The following is a 13,633-nucleotide window of genomic DNA, read 5'->3' as shown; positions in this document are numbered from 1 at the left end:
TGCTGATTTTAATTTCAGAGATTATTTTGAACTTTTCATGCCACTTTAATTTTATTTAAGTTCGCGAGCATATCAAGATTGAGCGTTTACGGGTGTTGTTTTGGTCACTCATATAGGAATCTAAAAGTTCATTATCTAAACTCAGCACCCGAGTATATCAGAAATTTTGTACATCAAGTTTTTTTATTAAAATGCATTGATTTCAGCCAACATATTGAGTTGTAGAGGCGTCTGTTTTTGAAGCCTCAACAGTGGATGGGTGAAACCATCCACGGGATGGTTTCTCCCATTCACGAATGGATTTGGAAATAATCAAACCCTTTCCTGGACATCGCTGGATCCGAAATACCCAAATGTGTTTGAGGTTGCCTATACAACAGGAAAGGTCTCCCAATTGCATCTGATGGAGAGCTGATTTATCCTAATATGACGCTAACACCCAGAAAACCTTTTCTTAACATGAACTAAAAGATACGACTGAGGTTTGTTGTTCCAATACTGCCCATGTTACTCGCTGGTTCGTCGATGACTCCAACCCACTGATGCCCACTTCTTGATCTGATCCCACTCGCAGGTTGCCCATCGTGCAGGGCAGTTCCTTTGGCTTCATGACCCCGGCGCTCGCCATACTCAACCTCCCGCAATGGAAGTGCCCCCCGATGGCGGAGTTAGAGCTCATGTCCTTGGAGAACAGGACAACCCTGTGGCAGGAGAGGATCAACGAAGTCTCCGGGGCGATCGCCGTCGCGTCGGTGGTGCAAATACTCTGCGGATATTGCGGTACGACCCTGTCCCGTTTACCTTCCGGGCGAAACCACGGGAAAAAGGGTCGCGGATATTTTAAACCCGCATTTACATCATACCTTAAGCGTTTTTTTCAGCATCTTGATCGGAGCAAAAAAATACAAGGTCCGAACAAGGTTAGGTGCTCCAGCAATAATGCTCTGAAAACCTAATTTTAATCTGAAATCTCTGTCGACAAAGGATCACGTTCACTTGAATTTGCTCGAAAGAGAATACTTCCCTTAGCCCCCTGACACACGCAGGATATAGCATAGATGTAGTTCATATTTCAAAAAATAGCTGCCCTGGAACGGAAGGGAGTCTTGTGAACGTCTTTCTTTTTCATCCTTGATGTTTACTAAAGAAATTCGATTTTCGACCGCGGTGATTATGAGGCAGCTCCGATGTTTTGCGGTAGAGCAAGAAACCACGTAGCATGTTGGTGTTCCTGGAGCAAAATTTGGAGAATGATAATGGCTTTCCCTTAACCATAGCTTTGACGCCCTAATTTACAAAAGTGTAAACACTTGGTTCAACATCAAGTTGACTTTAATTCGTTTTTTCACCGCTAAAAAAAGTGGTTACCAGGTCGAAAGAACAAATAAGGTTTGTTTAAAAATACAGGGAATTTATATGGGTTCGCCGAATATTTTGTGTAATCAGAGCCATTCCATCAATTTCGACTGCTGATTTCTTTAAAATTTACGAAAAAAGAGTCGATGCTAGGTTTCTTAGAAGAACTGAAAACTGGAAATCGCTCCGGTAAAATGTAATGCAATGCTCCCACATTCTTTAATAATGCAGTTCTCTAAACGCACCTCTCTTACCTGTAACCCGAATATATGAGGGCCCTTCCCATCATATAGTACTTATCCCTTACCCGCTGCCACTCAGAAGGTGACCTTAATATTTCTAGAGAGAGAACACTTGAAAATAAAAATCTCGCCTTAAATCTGGTCGCCTAAAGAGCACATTAAACTGTCAGCCATGCATTTCCAACAGATAAGGACCATAAATTGAGGTGAGGTGGGACTCGAGAGTAAAATCAAAACGTCGTCTCGTCTAGTAAAATACATAATTATGTCTTGCGCACTGCAGAAGGGAATATCTGGGCTCAACACAATATCATATAAATTGTAAGAAAATGGAGAATTTATAAAACTGTAAATTTACTCCTTGCATATTTTTTTAAGATTGAAATTCACTCCTAATTTTCTCTTTGCACTCATCTAGGCCTCGTCGGTTTGCTTCTCAAGTTCATCACGCCTCTCACGATCGCCCCCACGGTCACCCTCATCGGACTGGCGCTCTTCAAAGCGGCGGCAAACGAGGCTTCCGGCAACTGGTGTATCTCCATCTTGTAAGGCCAACCGCACTCATTTCCTTCAACCTTCCCCCCCAAAGGACTACCAATGCCAACGCCGTCACTTACCCTATCTATTGTTTCAACTAAAATATTACGGATTTGAAAAAAGTCACCCTAAAGCAACGATTCACACTCCTCTGGTATGACATTTGTAGAAGAAGCATAAATCTAATACATATCTATACGCCACGGGAATAAGATCAGAGAGATCAATCGTAGAGCTGACAGATTTGGAATATCATTTTTTCCAAAAACGATACGTGAAGAGAATAACTATAAACAACTGCTTTGGGGGAAACAAATTTCATAACAACTAAACCATACGTTGCCATTATTTCATCTAACCCTTCTTCTATTGTTCTTCTCGATACTAGCAGCTCACCTCGCATGCTTAGAGACGTATTTTACATTTAGATACCCTATTAGGTGTCTTTAAAAGTATTACATTATTTGAATTATTCAGCATATGTACTGATAACCAAAACATTTAGCAACATATTTACTTTGATGTTACATGCCTTGCGTAAATCACCCCCTGCCATACAACATAGAAGTATTTTGCAGCCTATTATGTAGGTAAAATTAAAGAATACACAGATATCTTGATTGGCCGCAAAATTAAACACGGAAACAAAAATCTTTTGTCACTCAATTCCTGTAAGTGTTAAGATTGACTGTCGAAGTCCTCGTAGCGACTGAGGAGTAAGAAGTAAATATGGCACAAAATTCTTCCAAACATAATCTGCACAATCATTCTCCGATTATCACCTGCACATCCTGCACCTTAAAGACAAAAAAGTATCCCTAAATTCCATAAGGAATGTTTAGTTGGATTAAAATTACCACAGATCATTTCGTCTAATTCAAGCTGGCAGAAAATATTGGTCGTAGAAAATAAATCTTCGTCTTTCAATTAAGAATTTAAAGAAATATTTAATTTATTAGAAGACAGAAAGATGGAGTTATAAATCCCACCATTGTATAGTTATAAATTACGACGTAAAACAACAGGTTTAACAAATCCGACGTTAAAAGCAAAGGTTGGCTTGAAACAATGAAGTGGTTAGTGTTACGGTGTGACCTTAAACTGCCATGAAACGACCTTATGCCCTGGAGCGTTTGAAAAGCAAATTTGAAAAATGATCTTTTTTTCTGATAAGCAAATGATAGATCTCTTAGAAAAAGTATGCGACATTTCAGGCATTGTATAACCTTCCACGTATTCCCCGGAAATGGTAGCGCATAGAAAATACGACTGCTGAATATAAATGTATCAAATTCAACATAACAAATAATAGAAAAAACAAAGTGGGTTGACGACAAAAACATTCTAACAAGATCTGTCCCAAAAATAATTAGAATAAATCACGGGAAAAAATGTATCACCGATCAAAGTACAAATTGCTTAAATTCTTCATTAGAGCACCCTTATGCATCGACACACGGTACATCGGCACACTTCCTATTAAGAATCAACAGTACCCTCTTCCAGGCACCTCATCATGGCCTCTTTGACAAATTCCAGTGGTCTAAAATGGTACTCAAAAGGGTTATACATGAATCGTACTCAAATACCCATGTCTCGTCACCAGTAACCATATATTTTTAAAAATTCGGCTCACTTTCACCGTGGCCAGCAGGTCCAAGGCAAGATTGTCACACAAGCAGTGTTCCAACAGCACCTTGTGAACCATCTTGGTACACCGTTCTCATGGTTGAATCTTCTGTAAGAATGTAATGCACTGTGATTTTCTGAATATTGCACTCTTCTGCTAACATCCTGACACTGGGGGGTCAATCAGAATTGAGCATGTTCCTCATTTTTTGCACATTTTCAACACACTGTGTTGCTGGTGGATGTCCAAGGTATTCCTCATCGTCAACCTCCTCATTACCCTCCCAGAACATCCTGTGCAAGCAGAAAACCATCACTTGGGATATTTATCCATCTCCATAAGCATCCTTAACTATGATTATGGTCTCCGAACGCAATTTTCCAAGCTCAATACACAATTTTATCACATTTGATTGCTCCATGGAGAGTGGCATCGTGAATTCGTGACGTGACAGTCGAACAGGGGTTCAATCTAGCAGCAATCCGCACACTGTAAATCCCCACAGTTAATTTTAGTGGGTCGCGTTGCTTTCCCAAGATCTTCCATTACCTATCCTATCACAAATCACCCCACTCCAGCCATTCACATTGGTGGCAAAAAATCATTCTACTTATTTTTGAGATAGAACCTCTAGAAGAGAGCCCTTTTTTTTAATCCATCAATTTCCCCTCGCAATTAACTGCGGAAAAATGATAGAAAGTGGCACATATCGTGATTAAAATTGATAAACACTTCTATTTGTCAAATTCCAAAGAAACTACGGGAGATGCCGCAGCGTAACTCTAAAGTAACAGTAACGGAGTCATCCGCTAATGTGCATTTCAATGCAACAATTTCAAAGTGCAAAAATCATTCGCCTTGACTGGGATTCGAACCCAGATCCCTAAATATCCGGTCAAGCTAAATAGCCAGTTAAGCTATCCAGGGGTCCTCTTAAACTCTGAAATTTTGGGGCTTTTAAAGGAACAAGATGTTGTGCGGTATTTTGTCACAACATCTTGTTCCTTTAAAAAAGCCCCAAAATTTCAGAATTTAAGAGAACCCCTCGATAGCTTAACTGGCTAAAGCACTCGGCCGGTTATTGAGGGATCTGGGTTCGAATCCCAGTCAAGGCGAATGATTCTTGCACTCTGAAATTGTTGCATTGAAACTTCTATTTGTTATTAATTACTAATTATTGCTATTGGATTATGATTTTATTGAAAAAATGTATCAAACTAAGCGTTTAGTGAATGCAAAAGGAGTTGCGATCACGAATCATACAACATGAGTATTAGTAATAAGCTTCAATTTTAGAGTTTCACCACCCTTAGCGTTTTCAAATTTCAGTCACAGAGTGCTCTCTCTGTCGTAGTTTCTTTTAACAAATCTCGTTTCCATACGATACACACGATCTAGTCCTTTGCATAAACCTACCTCATGAGGATCCCAAGTACGATTCACCTACTCCAAGTGAAGTCATACGAAGTAACAATTAACCTTCACTTTCTCATCACATTCCACCAATATTCTCTTGAGAAAAAATAAAAAATTTTCGATTCGCTTCGCCGCATATTTTTGGCATATATATTTACCTCAATAGCGATTAGAGAGAGAGAAAACTTGGAGTGGAGTGATGGCAGAAGGAGGTCTGCTTCCCAGCCCATCCCAGTATCCTCCCTTAAAATCATTCCTCTGAATCGAGTGCAGAGTTTGGGGTACCTTTGACTTAGCCCCGAAAGTTGCAAAATTACCAATTGAAATAATTCAATAAATTTTCATTATAACTAAATCAGTGATTATTCATATTCGTACTATGGTGCAAATTATCTCATTCGAATACAATAAATATGCAATAAAACAGCACAACAGAGAACAATAATACAATAAAACAATACAGTAATAGAATAACGTAAACAATACAAGAATACAGTGATGCAATGCTTTGGAATATGTCGTTATCAAATATTTCCCTATTCTAGAGCAAGGTTAGATATGTAATTTATTTACAATCATATTTACATTTTGGGAAAGTGTTAAAATTGCCTAAGACATTTACTGACGTTTACAACTGTCTCTTAAATAGATTATTTGCGTCTTTTATCTGTTACATCATCCTTTGTTGCGGCCTGGATATTTCCTTTGAGTGATTATGGGCAAGAGAGGATTTCAAATAAGATTTTCATCGCAAAGAGAAACAAAACATTTGCGCGAATCCTGCGTTTCAACTGGCGTGTGCCAGGCTCGTGAAAATGAATCGTCGGGAAAATGAAATCACCGCCATATGACGTGACATAACCTCTAAAGCAAGTGAACCTCGAAGTTGGTGGAACCCTTTTCCGATTGACTGAATTCGTGATCAGATCGCAACTATTTTCGTGGGCGAAGCTCTTGTTTGAACTAATTTGAAAAATTAGATCTGGCACGCTTGTTATCGCGAAATGCTCTCGGTCAAAATCGATTTGCAATTATCCAATGGGTCAGTATTACGTCATTCCCTTCGGCGAAGGATTATTTCCCGTTACTGTGTTCTCCTCCACATAGAGGGAGGTGGGTCGGTATGCTTCCGATAAGATTGCCTCAAACAGCCGTCCGCGAAAATAATATTTATCGAAATTCACGAACAAAAGTTCCCACTCTGCTCAATAATAAATCTATAGTATTTTTTTGTTTGCCGGAATCCAGTTCCCTTGATTCAATGTGAAAGGAGAAAAGCAATCATGAAGCATTGTGTTGAAAAGGGGTATTGTGCATTGTTTGTGATTAAAGAAAAAAACCTTATATTCAATTTTTTTTCCATCGGGTAAATGGATTTTCTTGAGTGGTTTTTTTTAAATACAATCCAGTACAAAATGCCTTCTGAGTCCCTCAAATCCTCAACGACGCGTACCGCGTTAGCAGCAGAGAGGATTAAATAAATAAATATTTATCTCGCCGGTTATTTGCTAATCCAATTTTTTTGTCGTAATCATTCCAATTCTCCGCTCGACTTTTTAATCGCATTCTATATTCCCAGAATCAATAACTTCCGTTAACTCAAGAATGACGTCGACAAAGCTAGATTTTTTGTGATTAAATTAGAAAATTGTTTTACAGAGTAAAATCATCAGAACCCATTGATTTCAATCTACGACGATACCTGACCCAAGAATAAATATATTTTTGAGTGTAAACGCAAAGTATTATTTTTACCTTATTAAAATCGGCACAAACTTTTTGAGTCGAAAACAATTTCTTTAAAGTTTCATTTTAAATGTCGTTTCTTTTGCGTAATTCATTTTATTTTCGTGTGATATGAGCATTTATCGACTAAATGTGGGAGAACGGTCGATTAAGTTTTGCCATTGCGATAGCAACAAAAATATTGGTTATATATGATGATAACGCATGAATAAGATCTAATTTTAACGATATTAATGAAAGAAAAATACCAGTGACATTAATTTTAAATGTGGGTTATTATCCGCGATGCATTTCATATTTACAGGACATAACTTGATATAAATATTTTTTTCTTCTTCAGGAAAAACCATATATTTACATTTCACTTCAAGTAAGTGCATACGATTATAATCTCATATTACTTGCGAAGATGACGCAATTCATTAATAACGACAATGATCTCTTTATCATCAGACCATGCACTTGAATGCGCCCTACTTAATGCAGGAGCTCCAGAAAGGGCGGACAGGACACATAATGCATATTCGTACACTCTTGATACCATAACACAAAAAATATATTTTTAAGGTTCCGGAAAAACACTGTTAGTATGTGTGGCAGGGGGTGATTTCGTACTTGAAATTTTGAAGACTACCTATGCAGTTTAATGGAAAGCTACAAACAAATCGTTTATTACAGTGGTTTCCAAAACTTGCCTTCATGAATGGAATTAAATGTTAACAGTTGGATACTAGAAAAACCGTTATATTGAAAAAATATTAATTCACACTTACTGATTACAGAGGTATTTTTTTTAAACACTGAGAGTAAAAACAAAAGAGATCCTTCAACCTCATAAAAAGCTCTACTCCCTCGATATCTTCATCCCCCTAGATTTACTCCCGAGTGGCGCTTTTCCGGACCCCGTCGGTCCTTTGGCGAAAAAAGAGATAAGGAAATTTCCCAGCCCGGCCTGCCTGCTTCCACAGCTTAAAATCCTTCATCAGCGAACGGGTCGAGATGGAAACTCTAAGCGCTCGCGTCGAAGGCAGAACGCCGAACGAGTCGGGAGAGTACGTAGGAAAAGCCGGGGGAACGACCCAGATCCGGCCGCCGCCGCCGCCACCCCGGAACTCCTCGGACCCGTTTCCCGTCATAATCACTCCCGTCGACGCGTACAGGCAAAGCGCCCAAGTCACCTTCTAGTTTTTTTCTTAATTTTAATTATTTATGCCTGCTCCCCAAACCCCTCTCAACCTTTTCCGGTACGAAAAATTCTTCCACCTCGCCAAACAGGATTAGATATCCGAAATTAAGGTTGGTTTACCAAAGAAAACGATTAAAAATCAAATTGAATATTTCATTCAAGTCGATCCTACCACTTAAAAAGTCGCTCGAGATGAAAATTCAATTACGTCAACCATCCTTTGCTCTTTCAATCATTCGTGAAAATACCGTGGAATTCTCGCAATTGGCTTTGAATTTTGAGATGATTTAAGAAACAGGGCAGGCATTATCATCGAGAATTATACAAAATATAAGCGGCACGATAGTCCTCCAGCATGCCATTTTTATGGGTACAACTTTCAGTTATTCATACGTGCAACAGGGCGCGAAGTGACTACACAAATCGACGTCGGCTGTGCGATCGTAAGTCAATACAATTTTAATTCAAGCTCAACCTAACCCAACGTTGATTTGTTTACTATAACATTACTCGGTCTGATGTCAGTAAATTGCTCAAGGGCTGGTTTGATATAATAATAATAATAATTTAGTCCGTTCGATTAGAATCGGGCAATTTATTTTTTCAATTTTTTTTCGGGGTTCCTTATTTTTATACGCCCAATACAATTTCGTCAATTTTTTTACAGAATACAAAATATGAGTTGCATAGCCCTTCCTTTCCGTCGTTCTCTCCGTGCCCACTTTATCTTTCATTGATAAACCTATCCACTATTTTCCTAATCTGTTCCTCGATCAGATATTTCCCAATTTGTTGGACGTTATTACGCAAATATTCAAGGATAGCTTCGAGTTCGCGTCTTTCTTCGGCATTAATTGCTCAATAAAGGACTCTGTGTGTATTACCGTGTCCTCCTCCATCATGCATTCACACGTCCCCTCCTTTTTTCCCTATTTTCTTGAGGTATGATCTAAGCTCCCCGTGTCCTGTTAAAATTTGTGTAATTCCTTCGTAAGTTTTAAAGTTGATCTTCATTCTTTCCTTCACTCAGGTTTTATATGCAATATGAACCCCTACCTATGGACTACACTCGTTTATGGCAGACGAATCAATTCAACTCCCTGGAACTCTTGCGGTACCAATAATTTGAGTACCAGATGTGGTACATAGATCACACCTCTTAGATTTTTTGATGGGGACGTCACCTTGATTTTATACCGGAACCCTCCTAATAGAAGTTGAGCATAATCTCAACTGGGGTGATTATGCCCGTCGTAACCCAGAATTTTAGTTAATACAGATATTCGTATCAAGGAATCGAATTTAAACATAAACTTTACACAATTAAAGAAATTATTTGATCCTCAAATTTTCTTATGAAACTGAGGAAATAACTGAGACTAAATTTACCCGGCAAACTGATTCAGAGAAAATCCGCAGACTGTGTTAAGAGCTACTACGAGAAAATAGCATAAGTAACGGTTACGCTGGAGGCCCGAGTTTACTATAGTGGCATCAGAGAGAAATTTTATGGTTATTACAGTGAGAAATTGAACTACCAGAATGAAACAAGAGAGACTCCACCACTGACAGTTTCACGTCATCATTCTTTCCCTGCACGACCCGTATACCAAAACCAAACGCAATCAATCATTGAATGAATTAATAAAAAGGCTTAAATTCAAGGCTTCACTCGAACACGTCCATCATATGTGGTATACGTCATATGTACATGCTCGTATAAATAGGTATGCAAGTTTGTAAGTGTACGCGTGTTAATGTATACGTTCAAATATTTATCTATTAATCATGAATAATTTCATATTGTGCATAAAAGACCTGCGCTCTAACACCTCCTGCCACACGCCCTTCAGCAGATTTTGGGATAATGGGTTTAAATAAATGTTTTGGCCTATTTAGACAGTGATTATCACAAGACCTTCGTAGATCAGTGGGATAATTTTTCCTGAAAAACCTTTCCTTTCGTGAAGAATCATTGAAACACAAGAATTGTTCCATAAAATGCATAATTAAAGAATATTGTTACATTCTCACTTGGCACACGATAATTTGGCCGTTAATAGTGTAAAATGCGTGCATGCAAGTTGACTGAGACTTCTCATCTTTTTTTTTACAAAACACGAGCTCTCCTCCCCCCCCTACTATAAGGGGATGGATCCCGTGTCCCTCTCCACCTCCCAATCTCTTTATTGGAGAAAGGGGAGGGATTAGCCGGACAGGGATAACGGTAGGTCACCCCTTGGGGGTGGCTGCGCAACGACAGAGGGTGCGGGTGAAATAGGTCGAGGGGGAGGGAAAGGCGATTTCTCGATATCGATGACGGTTCCAGGAAAGGGAAGGGAATTGGATGGCAGAAGTCCTCCCAGGGGGGGAGATTGGGTGGAGGGGGAAAGAGGAGGGAGAGAGAGTACTCCCAAAATGCCTGAGTAATCCCTTCCTGCACTGGAGGAGAAAGAGGGAGAGAAGGAGAATGGGTGAGGGAGTCTACACACAGACCCGAGTAAATGAATTACCCCCGCCATTTGGCGGCGGGTTTTCCGCGGAAGCACCGGGCAATGCACGCGTCGATGGCCGGACACACGTAGAGCGAGCGCGTCCAAACCTCCAAGGCTTTCTCGTAATGGTGGATTGAGGCTTTTCAACCGGCGTAGAACGCTCGGAGTCACCTTCTTGGAACGAGTGAACAATTCGTACAAGGCACTGTGACTGTAGATTAGATCACTCTATTGAAATACGATTCCTGCTCAAATGAGATTCCGTCTCGTTTTTCCCTCGCACGAACCGCAATGACAAAAACAAAGCGGTCACATGATACGAGGGCCATGTTTGAATCAGAAGAGTCGGGCCGGTAAACTCAGTAAGTTTGGGATTTGGACCTCATAATGGGGATAATCTTTCGGTTAGGCATATTACTTGTACTCCTTCCACAATTTGGCGAAATTCAAATATTGATTTACGAAAACTTTCACATAGAATGAATCATTAAGGAATCATATATAGTATATACTAAGTATAGCTGGAGATAATCAACGACAGTTACCCGCTGATTAGTCGAAATTTCACACATCATCGATCCACGACTCAGGCCCCTAAAACAATAAACCAGGCTGGTCTGTACAAGGTCTGTTTAAAAAAAGATGAGACTCATAGATTAAATACAAGGGTTCGGTTTCAGGCAAGAGCAGGCCAAGCCGGGTCCAAAACTTCGGTCACTTCACCTGGTGTGGTTTCGGTTTGCTGCGACTACGGCACTACGTATTGCCGATATGCTCCTTTTTCTTGCGAAGATATTCCCAATGTTCCGGTAAATCAGGATTTCCACATTCCTCCCCATTTGGCAACTTGCGACGACGGCGTGTTTCACCCAACATCTTGCCGACATCCTCTTAATGACTCATTACCAAAACTACACTTTGTGATTCCACTTTGATAAGCAAAATATTATGGTTTATTAGAATAGTAGAGGGGAAACGTGACGAAAATGTTAAAGAGTAATGTTATCTCTCGCTGGTTAGGCCTCATTTAGATAGATATGCTTTAAGTATATGGGATCCTCATGGAGTTGGATCGATTTTCGAATTAAATCGCGAGCATCGTAGAGGAGCTAGATTCGTAAAACGTCGTTATGACAAACTGAGTAGCATATCAAAGTTATTAGAGAAGCTATATTGAGTATCACTCATGAAGGGAAGGATAAATTACTGATTAAATCTCTTGAATAAATTGGAAGGATGTCTTTTTATCTATGATGTTGAAAATGTATTATTACCCCCGCCGTACTACGGTAGGAGAGATTATGTCAAAAAACTGGAGAGATTATGTGCATAACAGATAGTTTTAAGATGCCATTTTTCCCAAGAACGATAAGGAATCAGAATAACGTGGTCCGACCGCGTCATGTGGGAGGGCAAGTATTTTAGGTCCAAATTATTTAGATGTATAATCACCCCCTGCCACACACCATAGCGATGGCTTGCAAGGTACTATGTAAATTATACTTGTGTCACTTGCACGGCCTAGGGATCGGCCACACTGGCGAGCGTCCTTTCCTAGTTACACTGTAAACCGTAAAACCGGCTGGTCTTTACCATTTTTTCTCCCATTTCACAGAATACAGGGTTCGAACCTGTATACCGGGTTCGAATCCCGAAGGTGGCAGAATTTTTCAGTAGTATCTCGATTCCTCCTTGGGGTGAGTGCTATGTGGAGAGAAATGTGAGTAAACCGATTAGACGTTAAACTGCTGACCCCTTTGGCGCCTTTCGGTCACAGCTGGCTAATGTCCACGCCGGGTTTCTCTCCACCCATCTCCTGAAAATCCTACCTCTACCAAATTACCGAAAATAAAAATTTACCCACTTATCCTAAATGCCCCAAATAACCTTTCCGTAGGTCTCCTCCACTTATAACACGCTCGAGTGAAAACGTCTATCCTCGTCGAAGAAATAGTGGGAACCATATAGAAAGTAAACATGGTGTCCTCCCTATAAATAAGAATAAAAATGCTTTCAGATGATTCCATCATCCTTTCATGGTAATGAGATAGGTCAGGGATAGATTATGGCGTCGATGATATGAACACTTCATAGTGCTCGTCTGAAATGCTTCAACATCCATCCTTCTCGGGAGCCATTGTGCACTTTGGCACTCAATAGTTGAGAGCAAAATATTCTCCGGACTGCGAGTTGAGCGCTGACCTTCAGCTATGTAAATAATAGCCACGCTCTGGAACCTTTACGCTCTCACGCTTATAGTATTAGTACAAGCTTAGCTATTAGGTTTCGTATCTGATGTCTCCTTCCTATCCCCTTTCTACAAACCGAGAATTCATACGCCTGAACATAACGATGTAGCACCGCAAAGAAACCTAGGTCGTGCAAATAAAACATTTAGTTGTCGTCAGAAGGTGTAGCTCCGGTAATAATGAAATAGTTCCATCAGGTAAAGTCGGAAGCATTGTCGCACTTTCAGGCCATTTTGAAGTCTCTAGCAGTAAATCAGCGGAAATTTCGCAGTCAAACAATACCGATAGGAATACGTATACATGCAGCCATCTATACACACACCATTATCTTCCTTCATAAATTTCTGGAAACTTACCGATCAAATTCACATGTTCACTGGTGTGGATTTCTCTGGTTACGAGAAGCCGTTCCTGGGGTTCAATTCTTAAATTCTGGTGCCAGTCGATTCCGACGCAAATAACGTGATCATTTAAATATTTTTCGCAATTTTCAATTTTCCCTCGACGCTTGCTTCCACTCCAGATAATTTCAAAGCAACGCCATTTCGTGAGAAGAGAGCATTTGGGTGAGTCAGGATAATTTTGAATACGGATTCCCAATTTTTTATTATAGATAAGAGAATAAGCTTTCGTAGTCTGAATTTTATGTCGAAATATATTCCCGACTATAAACTACATTTCAATTCACAACGTCTGACAAACATAAATCATACCTGGGTATAAAGTCAAAACATTTTTTTGGATAATTCATTTCAAAACTGTACTTTTTACAAAGA

General features: G+C 39.7%; 1 protein-coding gene across 3 annotated transcripts in view; it reads left to right on the top strand.

Moving 5' to 3' along the window:
* Nucleotides 1-13,633, top strand: part of LOC139696368 (solute carrier family 23 member 1) — a 145,375-nt gene that overhangs the window by 111,638 nt on the left and 20,104 nt on the right. For all 3 annotated transcript variants that reach the window (XM_071595114.1, XM_071595115.1, XM_071595113.1), the window contains 2 exons: nucleotides 575-780; nucleotides 2,017-2,143. In XM_071595114.1, the coding sequence (XP_071451215.1) occupies nucleotides 575-780; nucleotides 2,017-2,143 (333 nt within the window). The remainder of the gene's footprint in view (nucleotides 1-574; nucleotides 781-2,016; nucleotides 2,144-13,633) is intronic.

This window comes from Hetaerina americana, unplaced genomic scaffold (genome assembly GCF_022747635.1).
Source record: "Hetaerina americana unplaced genomic scaffold, ioHetAmer1.1.p SCAF_7, whole genome shotgun sequence".
Lineage (NCBI taxonomy): Eukaryota > Metazoa > Arthropoda > Insecta > Odonata > Calopterygidae > Hetaerina > Hetaerina americana.
The sequence above is the reverse complement of the archived record's forward strand: the minus strand, read 5'-3'. Positions and strand labels throughout refer to the sequence as shown.